Genomic DNA, 21,177 nt, shown 5'->3' with positions numbered 1-21,177 from the left:
GAGACACAGTAGGATGAAGAGAGACAGAAACAGTGGTGATGTTTCATGACAGCGAGGTCAGAGGACCCTGCATGTTTCTAACAGAAACAGTCCGTGTCCCAGGTGCTAGATGCTTCAGTCACCCTGATCTGATCTATATCAGATCATATACATATATATCACATTTACATTAATTTACACAATTAATATTGCATGCATTAAAACATTATGCTGACTGGGCATGGTGGCACATGTCTCAAATCCCTGAACTCAGAGGCAGAGCCAAGAGAATCTCTGTGAGTTCAAGAGACCACCCTGGTCTACAGAGCGAGTTCCAGGACAGCCAGAAATTCAACATAGAAAGACCCTGTCCTTAAGAAAAGAAAGGAAAAGAAGAAGAGAGAACGTCCAGTAAGAACGTCATAATCCCGCGAGAGGAGAGCAAGGACAGAAGGGAGACGTCTAGGCTGTGGGTGGGGGTTACGGCAAGCCTGGGAAAAGGAGGAGAGTCTGTGAACATGGCGTTAAGACCTGGCTCTGAGGACTTTGCTGACATGTGGGTGAGCAGAGGAGGCCTGGAGGCCAGGAGACATGGAGAACAAGCCTCTCAAGTCACTAAGTGGGGGACAGACTCAGTGAGGAGAGTTACAATGGGGGTCCACAACTTAGGAGCCAGATGTATGGGCCCCCAGGAAGGGACAGTGCATTCCTGCATAGGGAGGAGCCCTAGGGCCAGGGGAGCAGGGACTGGGCCCATCTAGCACAGGAGAACAGTCTCATGTGCTTACACGAATGTACTTGATGCTCTGCTTCAGACGATCATACCAGAAGCCATAGTCAATCCAGAGGCGAATCAGCTCCAGGGGTGGCTGGGACCCAAACATGTCCTTAGCAGGCATGTTTAGGTCATCCATAAAAGTGATCATGCTTTTGCCCCCGAATGGCACGTACACACCCTTGGTTCGCTTCTCCACTCTGCTCTCAATGATGCTCTGCACGTTGTTTGATGTAGTCTGGTGGGAGACACAGAGCAGATGTGAGGGTCCCCAGAGAAACAAGGGACCACGATGTAGTCTGGTGGAGGGCCCAGACCAGACGTGAGGGTCCCCAGAGAAACAAGGGGCCATGAAGGCCTGTCAGCTGAGCACCTGAGTTCCAGGAGAGAGCCGATGGCGAGGAGCTGGCAGTCCAAGCCCCCCCGACATACCTGTGCAGACATGTTGACAATGAGCACTGACCACTGGCTGGAGGGCAAGGACTGCAGAACACTCTGGGCTATGGAGGTCTTTCCAGTTCCTACAGGACCAACTAGTAAGACGGGATTCTGGTTGGCCACCAAGGTGCTGACTAGATAGTTGTATCGGACGGTATCAACAGTAGGTACCATGATCTTATAAAAAGGCGCACTAGGGAAGAAAGGAATGGCGGCTGTCTTAGGACCATTTGGCTGCCCCTGTTTAGCTCTCACTTCCTTCTTCCTCTTAGCATTTACCTTCTTCCGGGGCCACCGTGGTCTAACCTCCCGACCTGCCCTCTAGGTCCTGGAGGTGTGGCATTCTCCTTGAAGGCCCTGTCCCGAGTCCCCTAGACCTTACTTCCTAAACCCAGTCATCTCTTCCCTGGAGGTGGCTTTCTCCTTTCGCAGGTCACCCTGACTTCTGGCCCCATCACCCTTGACGTATTTGCCACCGACTGCAGGACCAAGCCCTACGCAAACCCCAGGCTCTGCTCTCACTTTGGAGGATAACGCCAACTCTTAGGGAGCTTCTCCTCAAATGACGTCCAAGTCCGCATCTTGGGGTTCACAAAGTATTCATACACTGTGTCCTAAGGAAAGAAGGAGAGCCATGCTGCCGGACTTCCTTCAGTTCTCGCCAGGCAGAGGCAGGGCTTGCAGACTGACGGGGGAAGAAGAGAGTGACAGCAAAGTGGGAAGCCAGACAGAATCTGAAGACCACAGATGCCTTGCAAGTCCCGGAAACATAGGACATACGGGATGGCTAGATTTAAGAGCCCTGACCTTATTGGGGAAAGAGCCCTCGATTTCCCGAAGGTAACTGTCAATTTTCTTGCGTCCATCCTCATCCACAGAGGCACACACAGACCAGATCATGCTGAACACAAACATCATCTCCACCATGAAGGCATAGTTATCAGTGTCGGCTGGGTTCACCTGGGCAGAGAAGAGAAGAGGCTCAGGAGCCCAGCGTGCTGAACTCGCCTTAAAACAATCTTCATTCCTCAAGATACAGAAGCTGCACCTATAGGAGACGGAAGGATCTAGTCTAGCAGATGACCACGAAGGCAGAAACCCTACCTTCTCTCCTGCTTCTGTGTGGGAACACGTGACTGTTTTCCAGATGTCGTGTTCATCTACAACCTACTCACGGATTTGAGATAAACCTGGGACTCCTTTCAGCACCGCCTTTGCTCAGAGCTGCCTCTAGGCTAAGTCTTAAGAGCACAACTGTCACCTGGCCACCCCAGGCCCGCCCTGGAGGAGCACTCGCGGTGTCGTAGAGGAAGGGGAAGGAAAACGCAGGGATTAATGCGGATGTTTTGTTTTTTTGTTTTTCGAGACAAGGTTTCTCTGTAGCTTTGGAGCCTGTCCTGGAACTAGCTCTGTAGACCAGGCTGGCCTCGAACTCACAGAGATCCGCCTGCCTCTGCCTCCCGAGTGCTGGGATTAAAGGCGTGCGCCACCACTGCCCGGCTAATGCGGATGTTTGTAGTTGGAAATGACCTAAACGTCTACCCGCAGAGGAAGGGGAAGTAAACGCAGGGATTAACACAGATGTTTGTAGTTGGAAATAACCTAAACGTCTACCGTAGAGGAAGGGGAAGGAAAACGCAGGGATTAACGCGGATGTTTGTAGTTGGAAATGACCTAAACGTCTACCCGCAGAGGAAGGGGAAGTAAACACAGGGATTAACATGGATGAGCACCTACACATCGCAGTACTCAAGGTCACACTTTCGCTTTGACAAGCATGTTGCATGTATCAACATTCATTTCTTGGTTTTTGTTCATTTGTTTTGTTTCTGAGCCCCGGCTGTCCTGGGACTTGCTCTGTAGAACAGGCTGGTCTCACATTTATGGGGCTCATCTGTGTCTGACTCCTAAAAGCTGTGATCACACCACACTATAGTCTATTTCTGGAACAGGACAACATCTATGGATATATGTGGGGCCTTATGTCAATAAGAGTTTTTGTTTGTTTGATAAGGTGTTTGTTTTTTGGTTTTGGATTTGTTTTTGTTTTGTTTTGTCTTGTTTTTGTTTCTTTGCTTTTGGGACAAGGTCTCCCTGCACAGCCCAGGCCTGCAATTCCCTGTGTAAACCCAGGAGGCTTTGCGCCACTGGCTTTGAGCACCTTTAGTGCACCTAAAACAATACAAACATACTTCAGTAGTTACTTCTGTGATGGGAAAAGAAAACAAATTAGGAAGAGGAAGATGAACAGACAGGGCTTGAAAAGCCTGCTGTGATGGCTCAGGTCTGCGATCCCAGCACAGAGATCCTGTCTTTAAAAAGGGAAAGAAATATCTAACTTTTAAAAAGAAACTAAACTGGGGCTGGAGAGATGGCTCAGCGGTTAAGAGCATTGCCTGCTCTTTCAAAGGTCCTGAGTTCAATTCCCAGCAACCACACGGTGGCTCACAACCATCTGTAATGAGGTCTGGTGCCCTCTCCTGGCCTGCAGGGGTACACACAGACAGAACATTGTATATATACACAATAAATAAATAAATATTGAAAAAAAAAGAAACTAAACTCAATGATTACTTACAAAATTAAAATTAAGTCTTGGAGCTGGGTGATGGTAGCCCGTGCCTTTAATACCAGCACTCGGGAGGCAGAAGCAGGTGGATCTCTGTGAATTCGAGACCAATCTGGTCTACAGAGTGAGTTCCAGGACAGCCAGGGCTGTTACACAGAGAAACTCTGTCTCGAAAAACCAAAACCAACCAACCAAACAAACAAAAATTATCCAGGTGCAACTGCTCGTGTCGACAATCAACACACTGGGGAAGCAGTGTCAGGAGGATCCCTGGGGCTTGCTGGCTGGCCAGTCTAGCCAAATCAGGAAGCTCCAGGTTCAGTGAGAGATCTTGCCTCAGAAAACAAAAATAAGCTGGGCGGTGACGGCGCATGCCTTTAATCCCAGCACTCGGGAGGCAGAGGCAGGCGGATCTCTGTGAGTTCGAGGCCAGCCTGGTCTAGAAGAGCTAGCTCCAGGACAGGAACCAAAAAGCTACGGAGAAACCCTGTCTCGAAAATCAAAAAAGAAAACAAAAATAAGAGGAAGAGTGACAAGGAAAGATGAAGACACCTGCTGTGGACTTCTGTCTCCACGTGCACATGCGCACATGCACACACATTCTCATTAATATGTACGTGCCAAATACAATAATATTAAGCTTAGTCAGGCATGGTGGCGTACACCTTTGTCAGAAGGATCCAAGCTGCCAGCATGACATAGTGAGACCCTGTCTCAAAACAATTAAGTTCAAATCATTCCAGCTCAATAGTGAACACATCCTACTTAGAACCCATGGTCTCCCTTCCCTGCCTGAGTGGTCCATGACAGATGCTGTTGTTCTCAAAGTAGGCATGGAGCCCAGAGAGCTGCCTGACTCCGTGTGTGGGAAACAGCCCGCTAACTCAGCATCTTCCTGCCATCTCTGACATATCACAGAGGCGCAGCCGCGGCCAGAGCTGAGGAGCTCTTGGTAACAGATTCTGGACAGTGATGCTTGGGACTGCAGATAAATCTGCACATGCTTATAATCCCAGGGCTGAGAGGCAGAGGCTTGTCATTAGTCTGAGGCTCGCCAGGACTGCACAGAGAATACAATACAGAGACAGGATTATAGGATTCTGTCCAATGTGGAATGATAGACTTGGCTTTGTAACAATCCTCAATCATCAAAATATAGACAGGAAAGGTGGTTGAGGATCTCTGGCCTGTTAGATGAGCCAGGGATTCTGCAGTCAGAGGCCTTATCACTTCCCCAGGAGCCTGCAGCAGTCAGCCAGGCCCTGTCCACCACAACCATGTGTGACGAGAAGGCAGGGATAAAAACTTTTGTAGATGGGTTGGAAGAGACACGCGATAGGACTTAGCAGAGTATAACCATGGTACTACAAGCCACACCTTTCTCTTCCTTTCCTCTCTCTCTCTCTCTCTCTCTCTCTCTCTCTCTCTCTCTCTCTCTCTCTTTCTTTTTTGAGACAGGGTCTCTCTACATAGCCCTAGCTATCCTGGAAGTCACAAGGTAGACCAGGCTAGCCTTGACCTCACAAAGCTCCACCTGCTTCTGCCTTCTGAGGGCTGAGATTAAAGGCTTGTCCCAGTACACCTGGCTCATTTTTCTTTCTTAAGTGGTTTTTGTTCTTTTGTTTTGAGGCAGGGTCTCACTGTGTAGTGCAAGCTGTCCTTGAACTCAATTTACAAACCAGGCTGGCCTAGAATCCTGATCTTCCTACTTGGGCTTCATAAGTCTCTGATTCCAGGTGTGTGCCACTATTCCTGGCCATGACGAATAACTCACAGTGTCGGGGATCTTAACAGCTGTTCATTATATAATCATAGTTTTGTTACCTGGTAACATCGTTAAAAATAATGCAAAGTATTTCTTTTTTTTTTTTTTTTTTTTTTTATTTTTCAAGACAGGGTTTCTCTGTAGCTTTGGAGCCTGTCCTGGAACTAGCTCTTGTAGACCAGGCTGGCCTCGAACTCACAGAGATCCGCCTGCCTCTGCCTCCCGAGTGCTGGGATTAAAGGCGTGCACCACCACCGCCCGGCTGCAAAGTATTTCTAAAGCAACAATTTAATCTCAACAACAACAATTTTTTTTTTAGCCTTTCCTCCCCAATTCTAAATGGAACAAAATTTTTCTGAACTATCAATTCACCTGGAATTTTCTAGAACATTTCATCAGAAATGGTATATATACCAAGGAATATTAGCCGTGTTTTCAAAGTGGAAAAAAAAAGTCAAGGAGTGGAGTGTGAGTAGGAACTATAGGCAGAGCCCCTCCCGAGCTTGTCACGCATCGTTTATCCCTTCCTTTCCCTTTCGTCCTGTGAATGTGAGGCAGGCCTCTGCCACTGAGTTTTCTACTAGTTGTGACATTTAATTCAGAATTCCTAGTCTGGACTTTCAGCTTAGTAAATGTTCAAGCATGTGTATCTATTCATTCATTCACGTTCACACACACACACACCCCTCCTCACCCCCACGGTCAGGCTGAAGCCTCTCCCATACACACACACACACACACCCCTCCCCACCCCCGGTCAGGCTGAAGCCTCTCCCTAAGTTCCCGGTTCAAATCCTGTTCAAATGGAAGGTGTCCAGGAGGAGCAGCAGCCCCCGCCCCGCCCCGCCCTGCCCTGCCCTGCCCCGGACCAGCTGCTCTCCTTACCCCGTTCTCTGGTGTGGCCAGGACAGAATAGAGCTTACACAGGGAGATGATGCCGCTGTACTCGGGGACCGGCACGAGCTCATGGCAGTTATCCTTTTTGAAGTCCAGAATCTTGTTGATGAACTTTTCAAACATGCGCTGAAGGGGCTCCACTTCCGTCTGGGTGTGAGCAGGAAGAGACGCTCTGCTTTGTCCACTGTGTTTACTCTGGCCCACCCTAGTCACTTCTCCTCCAGTCCCTTTTTACCTTTGGCCGCTTGTCCAGCCATGACTGAACATACGGCTTCCAGCCCAGGTCAATATAGTCAGTATAGACCATCCCACAGCGAGACACCGTGGCTGGAGAGGCCACAGCCAGGTTCTCCACTTCAAACAAGAGAGACACCTAAAGATACAGACTTTGGTCAGAACCTCATCATCTGCAGCACATCCAGAGTATAAAAACACCCTAGAATTCAGTATATATATATATATGAGAGAGAGAGAGAGAGAGAGAGAGAGAGAGAGAGAGAGAGAGAGAGAAGGGGGGGGGGGTTGTCTGTAGCTTTGGAGCCTGTCCTGGAACTAGCTCTAGTAGACCAGGCTGACCTTGAACTCACAGAGATCCTCCAGCCTCTACCTGAGCGCAGGGATTAAAGGCGTGCGCCACCCACCGCCCCTGCACGACCTGAAGTTTATAAAAAGCTGCTTTCTGTTTGAATGAAGAATGGACCACACACACGTTCATGTATTTGAGTGTTCACGTAGAGAGTGGCTCTATGTTAGGAAGAATGGCCTTGTTGAAGTAGGCATAGCCTCACTGAAGGAAGTGCACCACTGGGAGGAGTGGGCTTGAGGTTGCAGAAGCCCACCCCAGACTCCGTCCCTCTGCCCCTCTGCCTTTGGAGCAAGATGCAGCGTTCTCAGCTCCAGCTATAGCGTCCGCCTGCATGCCAGCATACTGTACCGTGATGAAGACGGACTGAACCTCTGAAACTGAAAGCGAATCCCCAGTTATGGTTTTTCTTATACTAGTTGTCTGGTTCCTGGTGTCTCGTCTCAGCAGTAGGACAGTGACTCAGACACTTTCTACAAGAAATTAGAGCTTATTCAAAATTATCAGAAAAAAAAATCACTCTCTGGCTTGCATGGAAGAAAAGAGTGGGTGGCAGATGCCTATAACATGGCATTTGGGAGGTAGAGGCAGAGGTAGGAGACTCAGGAGTCAAGGTTATCCTTAGCTACCTAGCAAATTCAAGGCTAGCCTAGGTTATGTGAAATGCCATCTAAAATGAAAGAAAGAGAAGGGGAGGGGAAGGAGAGAGAGGGATGGAGCGAGGAGAAATTAAAGGGGAAAGGTGGGTGTGGCGTCCCAGGAGATCATAACCTTGGTATAGAATATGAAGGCCACACCTCACAGGCCAGTGGAGATGAAGCCGAGGACAGCCTGAGTCTATACAGTGATTTCTAGACACAAAGCTCCCCAGCAGCCGTCAGCACCTGCTCAGGCATGGAGATGCGCTCTCCATTGATGAGGGTCAGCACTTTATTGTCGTCCATGACAGAGTTCATGCTCTCGATCCACAGTGTGTCCACAGGGCCATCAAAAAGGATCCATTTCTCATCTGGCTTCTCATCTTAACGCAGGCAGTGGATGAGGGAACCGAGAGACTTCCCTCTCCCCCTCTCCCCCTCTTCCCCTTTCCTTCCTCTCTCTCCCCCTCTCCTCCCTTGTCCTTCCGTGTTTTCAGGCTTTTCCTAGGCATCTTTCACCTTTGCTGGTGCTCCCTGTGTCCAGGGTCCCCACTCTCTCGGGAGCTGCTGACCTCTCTACTCTCGCCCACCCAACCCACTGGGTACCTGCGCATGCGGCCCGCATGACACTCGACAAGATGCCATCTGTCCACTCATTGGTGCTGAGGTCATACTCTCCATACAGTTCCCCTAAGGACAGTGCCTTAGGGTTCAAAGGGAACTCCTGAAAACGACACCAGAAGGGACTTCTGAGGTTCTGGCAGCCCAAACTCCCACTGCCCCTGCCCCTTATGCCGATCCTATCTCTTAGGCTCCTGCTAGGGATCCGGCCGGCCCCTCCCAGCACCTGCCAGCCACGTCAGTGCCCACTGCGTACTCTAACGATGTTGAAGTTGGGATCTCCAGCACGGCACAGGGACGTCAGGGAGGCCTGCAGGATTTTCCAGGAGGTGGTCTTGCTGCTGCCAGTGCCACCCACAATCATGGTGGAGTGGCGGGAGTTCTTGGTTTCATACAACTGCAAAACCTTGGTGAGGGTAAATTGTGTGACCTGCAGGCCCATTTCTCGGATCTCCTGCTCAATGGTGTCCCGCAGCTGAGAAAAGCAGAAAACGTCTGAGTCGTCCCAGGGACTTGCAAACACCCTTCAGCGACTGGGGACAAATAGCACTAAGGTCTTTGCACTCAAACCCCATCGTTAATTCACTGAGCACTGGCTGGTGGCAGAGGTGAGATACTGAGTGGCAGGGTGCTTGTCTAGAATATGCAAGGCCCTGGGTTTGATCCTAACTACCAAGGGATGAAGGAAGGCAGGAGGGAGGGGGGGAGGAAGGAAAAGGGGGGGGGGGAGGGAAGGAAGGAAGGAAGGAAAAAGGCAGGCAGGAAGGCTGGCTACATTAGAGCTGGGGAGACAGCTTGATGGGTACAAGCATCTGTTACTCAACCATGGGGCCCCGAATCTAGACCCACAGCACCCACACAGAAGTCTGCACATGGCTGTACATGGACCTGCAGCTCCAATGCTATGGCAGAATGGAGACTTTGGGGCTTGATCATTGGGCCTTGCTGGTGACTAGTCATGTACTAGGGGCAATGAGAGACCCTGTCTCCAAGGAATAAGGCAAAGAGTGACAGATCAGGCCAGCCTGTGTCCTTTTATGACCACTGTGTGTGTACCCATGAACACACACTACACACATACACACATGTACGCACGCACACACTCACAGGAGAGCAAAAGACATTGGGCTCTAAAGTCGTCAGCCTGGTTTCTTAGTTTTCAGCTTTGTAATTTTGAGTAGTCTTTTCCTCAAGAATTCATCAGTCTCCTCATATTACAATGTCTAGTGGAGCTCTACACAGTTTTTAGCATTATTCAACAAATATTTATTGAACCTCTATGACACCGTGCTAAATACTAGAGATACAGTTGGGAACGAAGTAATTTTACCATGCTGGAAGACCTCACTGTCCTGGGCTGGAGAGATGGCTCAGCACTGACTGCTCTTCCGGAGGACCTGGACTTAGTTCCCAGCACCCACACGGCGGCTCACAACCATCTATAACTCCAGTTCTGGGGATTCTACATTTTCTTCCGGTCTTTGTGACCAGCATGCATGGGTACACAGGTATACACACAAAATATCCCCATGCATAACAATAAATTAATTTTAAAAAGAATCACATAAAGTACTTCTAGACCATAGAAAGTTGAGAGACACAGAAGTGTGTGTATCTCCTTAACTAGATTTTCCAATGCTAACGTTCATGTAACTGAGCTCACCAGAAAGAAGCAACATAGAATCTATGCCCAGGATTCTTTCTGGTTGCTTTATCTGTTTTGTTTTTCAGACAGTCTTTTGGGTTTTTTCTTTTGTTTTGTTTTGGTTTGGTTTGGTTTTTGGTTTTTCGAGACAGGGTTTCTCTGTGGTTTTGGAGCCTGTCCTGGAACTAGCTCTTGTAGACCAGGCTGGTCTCAAACTCACAGAGATCCGCCTGTCTCTGCCTCCCAAGTGCTGGGATTAAAGGCGTGCGCCACCACCGCCTGGCTCAGACAGTCTTACTCTATAGCCCAAGCTAGCCTAGAGTTCATCATGTAGCCCAAGCTGACCTCAGAGTCACAGTGACCCTCTGGCCTCAGTTTCCCGAGTACTGAGATTACAGGTATGAGCATACATTTCTTACATTTTTATACACATTGGTCATTTTATCATTATGCAATGTTCTCCTTTACTTTTTGTTTATTTGTTTCTGATTTTGTTTTTTCAAGACAAGGTTTCTCCGTGTAACAGCTCTGGCTGTCCTGGAACTCACTCTGTAGATGTAAACCAGGCAGACCTTGAATTCACAGAGATATCTGTCTGTCTCTGTCTCCTGAATGTTGGCATTAAAGGTACGCACCGCCACCGCCTGGCTTCTCTTCTACTTTTTTTTTTAAACTTATTTTTATTTTATGTCCATTGGCATTTTGCCTGCATGTATATCTGTGTGACAGTATCAGAAACCCTGGAACTGTGAAGTTACAGACAGGTGTGAGTTGCCATGTGGGTGCTGGGAATTGAACCTGGGTCCTCTGGACAAGCAGCCAGTGCTCTTAACTGCTGAGCCATATCTCCAGGCTGTCTCCTCTACTTTTTAATATTGTTTCTTTCCAAAGGTCTGTTTGCTTTAGGGATGGCAAAATGATATAGAGGCTAAAGGCATTTGCTACGGGGAAGGAGAGAACCCAGTCCACAAGGCTGTCCTCTGGCGCCTGCACATGCGCTATGGCGGATTCGCGGATTACATGGCTAGGGTTTCTATATGTCCTGCGTGTGCTAGAGAGAAATGGCTGTTCTTTGATTCGTGAGCGAGATCTCTTTAGATACGAATCAATTCAAAGGCGCCCGTCGTGCTGCTGAAATCGCCCGTGACAGCGACTTGTGGTCAGCCTGACCTGCTACCTGAGAGGTAGATTGTCATGTGATTGTCTGTGTCTCCTTACCATTCAGCTGATTTAGCTTTAGTTCTTTTGAGTCTATTATTAAGTACATCCAAATTAGATCTGTTTTATCTTCCTGGTGAATCAAATGTTCCTCTATTTCCAGGAAAGCTTTTTGCCTTAAAAGCTATGCTGTCATGGTGAGTGGTTAGCCGGCCGATCTTCTCTTGGATTCTCGGTCTTTGTCCTTCAGTCTCAGGTGTGTGTCCGGTAAACACTACCAAGTATTAGGATGTGGACTTTTCTTCTAGACTGTTTGCTTTTCCCCAAGGACTCTAACAATTACTGTGGCTTTTGCTCACCTGCTTTTTTTCTTTTCTTCTCTTTTTTTCTTTTCTTCTCTTTCTTTCTTTCTTTCTTTTTTTTTTCAAGATTGGGTTTCTCAGTAGCTGTGGAGCCTGTCCTGGAACTCACTTTGTAGACCAGGCTGGCCTCGATCTCACAGAGCCTGTCTCTGCCTCCTGAGTGCTGGGATTAAAGGTGTGTGCTGCCACCATCTGGTTGTTTCTACCTTTGAAATTATTGGAATATTATCTTGCCTAGATTTTCCTTTGAATCCTATCTCTTCCCCCCTTTGTCTGACGTTGTCTCCGCCACAGTCCTTTCTAAATGGCATTTCATTAGAATTTCATTTTCTGATAATCCTGATAGTCGTTCATTTGTTTCGGTCTGGGTAGGGTCTTGGTAGCCCCAGGCTGATATGAATCCATAGACACCCCTCTCAGCCTCTACAGGTGTGGCCACTGCTCCCCAGCTGGGACAGCCGGTAATGGCTTGTTTGTGTTTGTTATACTTTCTGCCCTTGGCTATCTATTTTCTCCAATTGGCTCATTCCTTTTGTGGGAGAACTCTGGCCCTCCAGGTAACCAAGTCCTAAGGAGATAGGGCTGCCAGCCAGATAAGGACGCACCCATTTCCCCCCTCACCCCATCCCACCCCACAGATTTTGGTGTGTGTGTGTGTGTGTGTGTGTGTGTGTGTGTGTGTGTGTGATGATTATTGTAAAGCCCAGGCTGTCCTCAGATTCCTTATATAGCCAAGGTTGGCCTTGCATTTCTGATTGTCCCTCTACTCCTGAGTTCTCACTAAGACTGTAGAAAATGGAAGCTCTGCTGTTGTGGGGCTCCTAGACCGTGAGCAGAGCAGCCCTGCAAGTCTCTCTGGGGCCTTCTTTCAGGTTTCAGTCATTCCTCTTGAGTCAGAAGAATTCCCCAGAGAGAATCCTTCCACTCTCCTGTTGTTTACGCTGAGAGAGACGATGACAGAAAGCAGGAGGTCTGAGCCTCCAGTCTGCAAACGTCCCCGCAGTCAAAGCGGCTCACTCCTACTCACACCCAGTGCTCCCGGGCCTGACACAGGCTCTTTTATCTTCCCCAGTAGGGGAGGTAGAGTCAGCGGGTCTTTAAGACGTCAGATCTTAGAGATACTACTGCTTACAACTGCTTTTTCCCCCCTCTGAGAGTCTTGTTACAGAACTCTGGCTGGCTTGAAACTTCCAAAGTAGACCAGGCTAATCGCAAACTTGCGGGGATCCTCCTGCGTCTACCTTCTGATGCTGGGACTACAGGTGTGTACCTCCACATCTGGCTGAGATCTAACTATTGAGACGTTTGCCTCAAACGCCCTCCTTACTCTACTGCGCTATCCTGCCCACCCTTGCCTAGATGCCACAAATGTCAAACTGAAATTGCTGCCCTGCTGCCCCACTTCCAGGCCTCTCGGGGCGGGGCTAAAGCCTCCTGTGGGCTAGCTCCCCCCTTCTTCCTTTGCCCTCTGGATGAGATGCGCTCACCTTAGAAGTCAGTCTTTAGCACAACTGCCACGCGGTACAACTGACTTTCCTTAGCTGGAAGTCTTCTGTCTCTCCACTGAGGGTTGGTTTTAAATAAAGATGTATTTATTGTTTTGACATGTATGATGTGTCTGCATGAGTTTATTTACACCATATATACATGCAGGAGATTGGAAGAGGTAATAGGATCCGCTGGAACAGTTGTTCACCGCCTCGTGGGCGCTGGGAACTGAAGCTGGGTCCTCTGCTAGGACAGCAAGAGCCGTCTCTCTAGCCCTTAAATTCCACATTTTTTAAGAACTGCGGAGTGTCTTCCTGCCACCAGCTCCAGACCGTGTTGAGATGGCAGACAAGCACGAGCACGCCTGGATGTTTCTACTTATTCTCCTCGCGCCTTCCCATGCAGTTCGCTACCGACTCTCGTGCACGCCTGGATGTTTCTACTTATTCTCCTCACGCCTTCCCATGCAGTTCGCTACCGACTCTCGTTCCTGGCTCACAGCTCTGCTCTTAGCTCCTTGAGAAAACATTAAAGACAGCCATCTGCAAAGTTTCTCTTAGCGTTCCATATCTGAAGATTACAGGAGTGGCTTCCACTCTGCTGGCCCTTCCTTTTCCAGCTTCCAGCCCTGCGCCAGGCTTGCCTTGCCCTCTGGGCTCTAGTGCTCATTTGCTTTGTTATTCCTCTTCTGGACCTGAGCCAGGCTCCGTTCCTCCTGAAGTCATTTCCCTTTGCTTCTGCCAGTCACCTGGGGGCACTGACAACCTGCAGACCATGCAGGAGGCTAAGCTTGGGATTTTAAATTACACAGTAGGATAAAATGACAACCATAAACAGTGTGAGGCTGAGCTGAAGAAACCTCTCCCATCACCAAGGCTCAGACAAGCACGTTTCTCTCTGCGTTCCTGTTGACTGAGGGTGTGGCCCTGTGGAGCGAGGCTTCCATAGCTTGGGGCTTTCCGTTCCACCTCCAGACTTGGGCTGCTTTCCTTCCTATCTATCTCTGGCGCCTTAGATTGACAAAATTCTCACGGAAAATACCAGTACTGGAGCCTGCTTGCCTCTCAAAGTCTCTGCGCCAAGGCCCCTGGAATTCTTGCCGTTTTAGCGATGCACTACAAAGGATGTTGCTGTTGTTGTTTTAACATTTTAGCAGCTGCAGTGAAGAGATAGCTCCCTGCGTGTGGACTAAGAGAGCGCAGAGAGGAGAGCTCTTGCAGCTTCTGCACCTCCTCCGTTCCTCTGCTCTCACCTACCACACAGTTCTGGGGACGGGGGCTCTCCTCCAGGTTCCCACCATGAGGACAGGAGAACTGGGGGAATGCTGATGGATAGCGTCAAGATAGCTGAGGTTTCAGTCACTTCAAGGATTTGTTGAGTAGAAAGAAGTAACTTGAGCCTGAAGTGGTGACTCACAGGGAGGCAGAGGCAGGCCAATCTCTGAGAATATGAGGCCAGCCTGATCTGTATAGGGAGTTCCAGGTCAGCCAGCCAGGGCTAGATAGATAGATAGATAGATAGATAGATAGATAGATAGATAGATAGATAGATAGATAGATAGATAAAGCAAGTAAGGTGAGCTGGGAAGCCTGTAGGACAGAGTCAGAGAGGAAGTTGTAAGTGTGGGCTCAAGGAGGAGCCAACTGTCACCTAGTGGGCGACAGAAGTTCAGGGCATCGCACTTCCTGTTCCCAGATGCACAGTTATGCATGAGGTCAGGGAACTTATTAAAGAATAAATAAGACAGGTGGTGGTGATGCATGCCTTTAATCCCAGCTCTCAGAAGGCAGAGGCAGGCAGATCTCTGTAAGTTTGAGACCAGTCTGGACTACAGAGTGACTTCCAGAACAGGCAGGCATCAAAGTTACACAGAGAAAACTGTCTCAAAAAACAAAAACAAAAAAAGAATAAATACTGTGCCAGCAAGAAGGCCATTTGCTCAGTGAGTAAAGACACCTGCAGCCAGCCAAGCCTGATTATCCGAGTCTGATCCCCAGAACCCACCTGGAGGAAAGGGGAACTGACTCCTGTAAGTTGTCCTCTGACCCTCCCCCCCATACACACGCACAAAAGCAAATACCTTGCCGTAGTCTATGACTGGCAGTTCAATGTTGGGGAAAAGGTCCTGCACAATGGCATTGAACAACGGGACATCCACTGACGTCAGCTTGGCGATATTCATGTCCCTCATGGAGAGCAGCAGAACCTGCGTGGGGAAGGGTGAGACCTAACAACAGTGGCTAGGCCAGAGCTGGTCCTCGGGAACACAACAGGGACAACACAGGGGGGCGGGTCAGGTGGGGCGGGCGGGTGCTGGTGGAATAACTCTTTCTGGAGAAGGAAAAGAAAGTCTAAAAACTGTCATGAAGACACCTTCAGACTAGTGAGGATGGGGACCAGGTCCAAGGGCCACGTGTCAGGCCAACCTCTTCATCAGACAGATCCGGCTGCAGGCGGCGTTTCTTGCCGGCATAGCGTAGGAGGGAGGTGAGGGCGCGCAGGCCGAAGTCGTAGTGGTCCTGTCGCGAGAGCTGCTGCACGGCCAGTGAGTACAGGGTGTACACCTTCTTGGCCAGGATCTGGGAACCGTGCACGGAAGACAACGCTTCATCTCCCACAAGTCCCCCTTTTCATCGGGAGACTGTTACAGCCACAAGAATCTAGGACAGGGACCTGAAGCATCCAGAAGGTGCTCTGGACAATGCTAGGAGATCTGTGGATTGTGCTATGATTGGTCAGTGGCATCATGGAAGGGAGACCCCTGCCCCTCTGGACTCCTCTGACTCCACCGCCTTCTGACAGTACTCTAAGATCTTGTTAGGATAAATGGATTGCGAGTCCTTTTGGGGCTCCTCTGTCCAGGGAATAATTATGCAAGGGAAATAAAATAATTGGAAGGAATAAATTATTAGAATACCTTGCAGTTGCCAAAGCCCTCCCCAAAGAGAATGATTTCCGCAATGAGTGTAGAATCGGGCACCACCATGGCGATTGGGCGGAACATGGACTTTAGGTTTTCTGGAAGCTCCGTGCGGCCAGCATAGCCTGGGGACAAAATCCTTTGTTTCGAACCACATTTCCCTGTCCTCACTTGGTCTCCCAAACGTCCCACTCTGCCCAGCTTTTACCGTATTCCTCACGTTCTCCCTGGCTCCAGCTCCAAGCAGGAATTCTTTCCTCATCTCTACCTTGGCTCCCTCTCCTCCCATCTTCTTTCCTCACAGGTGCTCCTTACTTTCCACATGGCCCTGTTTCCAACTGCAGCCACAGAGGTGCTGTGTTCTACAGGCCCTGTAGCGCTCACAGCTGTGGCTCTGATCTGAGCTTTCCTGACCCTTCCTGACCCTCGTAGGCCACGATGAGATGGAAATCCCTACACATTAGGGAGTCTTCCACTTTCCAGAGGGATAGAAGGTAGAGCAAGGAGCTAGCCCACAGGGAAGATGAGGGTTCTACCAGACACACAGAGGTTATCAGGTTATCAGCCCTTAAGGGAGAACAGGAGAGGAGGTACTTTCTCTTCCCACTGTGGCTGTAATTTGGATCTGAAATGTCCCCTAGAGGCTTCGTTCCCAACACAGCCAATTCAGAGGTACAGCCGTCTGGAGACTAGACAGGCCACAGGGTCCTGGCCTTATCAAGGGCTGCTCTTCACAGAGTTATGGCTATCAATGGAAACTTTCAAAGGTGTGGTCTACATGAGAGAAGAAAATTATTGGTGTGCACCCATGAGTCAGTGACTCTCCCTTTCTCCCTCCCTCTCTCCTCCCTGGTCACGGTGAAATGAACAGTTCTGTTCTACCACACACCTCCTTCATGATGCCCTGCCTCACCTTCACCAAAGGCTCAGAAATGACAGTCCATGGGCTGAGACCGTGGACCCCAAACTGACCTTTTGGTTTAAAGCTAAGTCTCCTTGGGGATTTTGTCAGAGCAATGGAAAGCTGACCAATGCAGGAGTCTTTAGTCAAGTATTTCACAGCCAAGCACTTTGGCACAGAGAGGGAGAAGGAAAGGACACAATACTTATCTCAGACACCCAATTCTCCCCTTCCCCCCACCTCCACGTCATTTAGTTCCTGCCACCTACCAGGATTCATGGTGATGAAGATCCCACAAGACCACACCAGGTTTATTTCAAAGCCCTCAAAATGGAAGCGGGTGAGGTTGGCAGTCAACGCTGATAGGATGGACAGGATCTGCTGGGCCACCACAGACAGCACCTCGATATTGATGCGGTTAAATTCATCAAAGCAGCCCCAGGCTCCAGTCTGTGGAGGGAGAGAGAGGCAGAGCTGCTGAAGCAAGAGAGGCGTCCTGAGGCAGTAGAGCATGGGTTAACGCACTCTTCCTGAGACTGCTTTCGTAGGAAAGGTGGCCTCTGAAATGTAGGGTGTAGGGGGACCAGAGTAACAGTGTCATAGCTTCTGGCTAGAGCCCTCCATTAGACAACTGCTCAGGGTGTGGCTAGAACCACCTATAGGTGGAACTCCTGCGCCCTGAGTGCACGATTCTGCACAACTCCATGTGACCCTTGTGTGACCTTAGTTTGCAAACGTGCACCGTGAAACTTCTTCGCTGCGCTTATAGGAATTACCCGAGGCAAGGCTGTCTTACAAGGTATAAACCAGATTTGATTTTTAGGTACTAAAAGATGTGTAAAGGACCTTTAGGACGTGGAGGCAGGGCACTGACCTGGGCCAGTCCTGAGTACATCCTGCCCATGGACTTATAGTCCAGGCCTTCGGAGCAGTTGACCACGATGACATATATACCCAGGGCTTTACCCAAGTCTTTGACCGTTTCTGTCTTTCCAGTGCCTGCTGGGCCTTTGGGGGAACCCCCTCGGTGAAGATGCAGTGCCGTGGTCAATGTCATGTAACATCTGAGAATTTAAGACATGACTCAGGTCAGACTCCCAGAAGATTCTGTCGTCTCTGCAGCTCCTCCCCCAAACACCAGTTCATCCCCACAGCCGACCTGTCTGTCAGGGGAGTGATGACCAGCCGGCCAGAGTTCCCCAAGTACTCATAACCATACTGGAACTGTGTGTTGGTCTGGCGGATTATACAGTCATCAACGTCCTGGGAAATCAGGACAGAACGAGACAGACATGGGTTTAGGGGAAGAGTAGAGATAGAAATGGTGACCATTAGGGTTCAGAGGGGTTGGAGGGCTGCAGGGAGATTAGGGGTCCTGCTTTAGAGTATGGTTTAGGGCCAAGACAGAAAATGGGTTCTATACTGCATGTCTTTTTCTACTCCAAACCATGGGCTCTGAGTCACTGTGGGGCGGCACCTACAGGGAGTATTGCCTGGAGCCACTATTTGCCACTCCTGAACTGGGGGTGACAGAGTTAAAAGCTGCCAGGAAGGAGCGGTGAGAGAAGACAGCACATGTCCACGAATGAAAAGCGTTTTGGGCCAGTTTGGGAATAAGAGAGGAGCAAGTTGACCATCTGACACCTTCTCCCAGTAGAAGCGAAGCTGACTGAGCCAGTCAAAAGCATTGACGTCCATGAGGCCGCTCTTGTACAGTTTCTCCAGCACATCGCGAGCATGAATTTCTATCGTCACCAGAGCCACAATTTTAAGCCTCATGATCTTGGTTAAGTTCCCCCTGATGGCTTCTGAGTACTTATTTAGTATTGACACCTGTAGAACGAGGCAAGAGTCAAGAACAGATGGAGCAATGAAGCCAATGCTGAACAATATCATGTCCCAACCGAATGTCACCTCCAGGCCCACACCAAAGCCCTACAATCCCTCTATCCAGCATCTACACAGGAGAGCCGGGCTCTGCTCCACACCACCGCAACTCTGGGCAGTTCCTGGCTCCCTTGTTCTGGCTTGTTCGAACCAGCTCTCTCCAGTTCTGATTCTAGTCACCCCTACACACCAATTCCAACTCCAGGTGGGCCCCATCCTTGAAGGGCTCCCCACCTGCTTCTTCTTCATGACCTTGAGAATTTTCTTGTCTGACCGCTCCTTAGCTGTCATCAGGCACTTGGTGACGTCAGCAGTCCACTGGATCTGACTAGCGGCAATCACCATCTGAGGGGGTACAGAAGTTGGTTCCCAGGCCTTGCCTTTAGCCACCCACACAGCCCCTTCTTGGGTTTCAGCCTCTTCTAGAACCCAGTGACTATAGTTTAGTCTACCCTGAAGGTTGGCATATGTGCCTTCGGTCAGGAGTCCTGATTCCATTATATAGGGTGTGAGAGCCAAGCCCGGAAGGAGGAACAGGAAGTCCCTGTTTGTGATGCCCTGGAGTCTGTCTTTCCACACACTGCTCCATTAGCTCCATTTGTGCGGCCCCCGCTCACCTGGCCGGCCCACTCCTTCACCCATTTGTCCCTCTTGTTGAGGGACTTCTTGAGGGCCAATCGGCAGTTCCGAAGCAAATCCCGCAGGGTCATCCTCATGGCCCGTTCCACATCACCAAGCCAGGACTAGGAAGAATGAAATAACACAAGGGCTCAGGCTAATGGCCATTGGCAGAGATTCCCAATGAGAAGACACAGGGGAAATAAGACTGCAGAGGGCTGAGGACACAGGAGGGAAAAATGTAGTTAGGCCGAAGCTGGTGTGGGTCTCTAAAGGATACGGAGGTAGGAAGCAGAGGGTTGGAGCATCGGATGGACACTTAAGTTTAAGGAGGGGGACAAATGTCAAGAACACGCATGTGTGAGGAAATGACAGCTACGAACACGCATGTGTGAGGAAATGTCAAGAACACGCATGTGTGAGGAAATGACAGCTACGAACACGCATATGTGAGGAATGGCAGCTACGAACACGCATATGTGAGGAAATGTCAAGAACACGCATGCGTGAGGAGATGGCAGCTACGAACACGCATGTGTGAGGAAATGTCAAGAACACGCATGTGTGAGGAGATGGCAGCTACGAACACGCATATGTGAGGAATGGCAGCTACGAACACGCATGTGTGAGGAAATGTCAAGAACACGCATGTGTGAGGAAATGTCAAGAACACGCATGTGTGAGGAAATGGCAGCTATGAACACGCATGTGTGAGGAAATGTCAAGAACACGCATGTGTGAGGAAATGTCAAGAACACGCATGTGTGAGGAAATGGCAGCTATGAACACGCATGTGTGAGAAAATGTCAAGAACACGCATGTGTGAGGAAATGGCAGCTATGAACACGCATGTGTGAGGAAATGTCAAGAACACGCATGTGTGAGGAAATGTCAAGAACACGCATGCGTGAGGAGATGGCAGCTACGAACACGCATGTGTGAGGAAATGTCAAGAACACGCATGCGTGAGGAGATGGCAGCTACGAACACGCATGTGTGAGGAAATGTCAAGAACACGCATGCGTGAGGAGATGGCAGCTACGAACACGCATGTGTGAGGAAATGTCAAGAACACGCATGTGTGAGGAGATGGCAGCTACAAAGCAAGCTCATCTCCCTTCATGGAAATGGTCTCTTCTCACAGAGCCAAGCAAACTTTTGTTCTTTGATTTTTCAAGACAGTGATCTCTACGTAGTCCTGGCTATACTGGAACTTGCTCTGTAGACCAGGCTGGCCTCAAACTCAGAGACCCACCTGCCTCTGCCTCCCCAGTTGGGATTAAAGGCGTGTGCCAATCAAACTTTCTAATAGAAAGACAATTCCAGGACAATTAAAGATACACCTAGAAACCCTGTCTTGAAAAAGGAAAGGAAAGAAAAGAAAAGAAAAAGAAAAAGAAAGAAAAGGAAAACTGTTTGCTCCCAAGACCTTCGCCAGCACGCACCTCCACGGGTCCTTCTAGAAGTACTGGGTGGAGGAAATCGATGTATTCGCCATCACCTGAAAACATTCCCACTGCTTCCCATTTGCTGCTGGAGCCCCCAACCTGTGGAAGAGACAAGTCATCCATGCCCTGGCCTCATTCTGGCCTAGAGCAGTGGTCCTCAACCTTTCTAATGCTGCAATCTTTTAATACAGTTCTTCATGTTGTGGTGACCCCCAACCATACACTTACTTCTGTTGCTACTTCATAACTGTAATTTTGCTACTGTTATGAATTGTAATGTAAAAATCTGATAGTCAACTCCCAAAGGGGTCAAGACCCACAGGTTCAAAACCACAGTTTTAGAAGCATCTGTGCCCTTCAAAGGCAATTTCTTCTCTTCCCGCCTCTCAACATACCAGTTCTGGAAAGTTCTATGTGAAGATTGACAATTATTACATAATGCCACTCTCCTGCGAGGAGAGTGTGGTCCCCGCCAAAGCCTCCAA

The 21,177-nt window shown here is 49.4% G+C and overlaps 1 protein-coding gene across 1 annotated transcript in view; it reads right to left on the bottom strand.

Annotated features, from left to right (window-relative positions):
- Positions 1-21,177, bottom strand: part of Dnah2 (dynein axonemal heavy chain 2) — a 129,700-nt gene that overhangs the window by 37,287 nt on the left and 71,236 nt on the right. The window contains exons 32-50 of the mRNA XM_075992044.1: positions 20,690-20,791; positions 19,244-19,369; positions 18,861-18,971; positions 18,384-18,572; positions 17,899-18,002; positions 17,614-17,803; positions 17,009-17,189; positions 15,836-15,963; positions 15,345-15,497; positions 14,999-15,124; positions 8,522-8,740; positions 8,251-8,368; positions 7,891-8,027; positions 6,659-6,796; positions 6,412-6,570; positions 2,000-2,152; positions 1,715-1,806; positions 1,187-1,385; positions 768-992 (exon numbers count right to left, since the gene is read on the bottom strand). Coding sequence (XP_075848159.1) covers positions 768-992; positions 1,187-1,385; positions 1,715-1,806; positions 2,000-2,152; positions 6,412-6,570; positions 6,659-6,796; positions 7,891-8,027; positions 8,251-8,368; positions 8,522-8,740; positions 14,999-15,124; positions 15,345-15,497; positions 15,836-15,963; positions 17,009-17,189; positions 17,614-17,803; positions 17,899-18,002; positions 18,384-18,572; positions 18,861-18,971; positions 19,244-19,369; positions 20,690-20,791 — 2,850 coding nt within the window. The remainder of the gene's footprint in view (positions 1-767; positions 993-1,186; positions 1,386-1,714; positions 1,807-1,999; positions 2,153-6,411; positions 6,571-6,658; positions 6,797-7,890; positions 8,028-8,250; positions 8,369-8,521; positions 8,741-14,998; positions 15,125-15,344; positions 15,498-15,835; positions 15,964-17,008; positions 17,190-17,613; positions 17,804-17,898; positions 18,003-18,383; positions 18,573-18,860; positions 18,972-19,243; positions 19,370-20,689; positions 20,792-21,177) is intronic.

The sequence above is a fragment of the Microtus pennsylvanicus genome, chromosome 11, assembly GCF_037038515.1.
Source record: "Microtus pennsylvanicus isolate mMicPen1 chromosome 11, mMicPen1.hap1, whole genome shotgun sequence".
Lineage (NCBI taxonomy): Eukaryota > Metazoa > Chordata > Mammalia > Rodentia > Cricetidae > Microtus > Microtus pennsylvanicus.
This window is presented reverse-complemented; position numbering and strand designations above follow the sequence as displayed.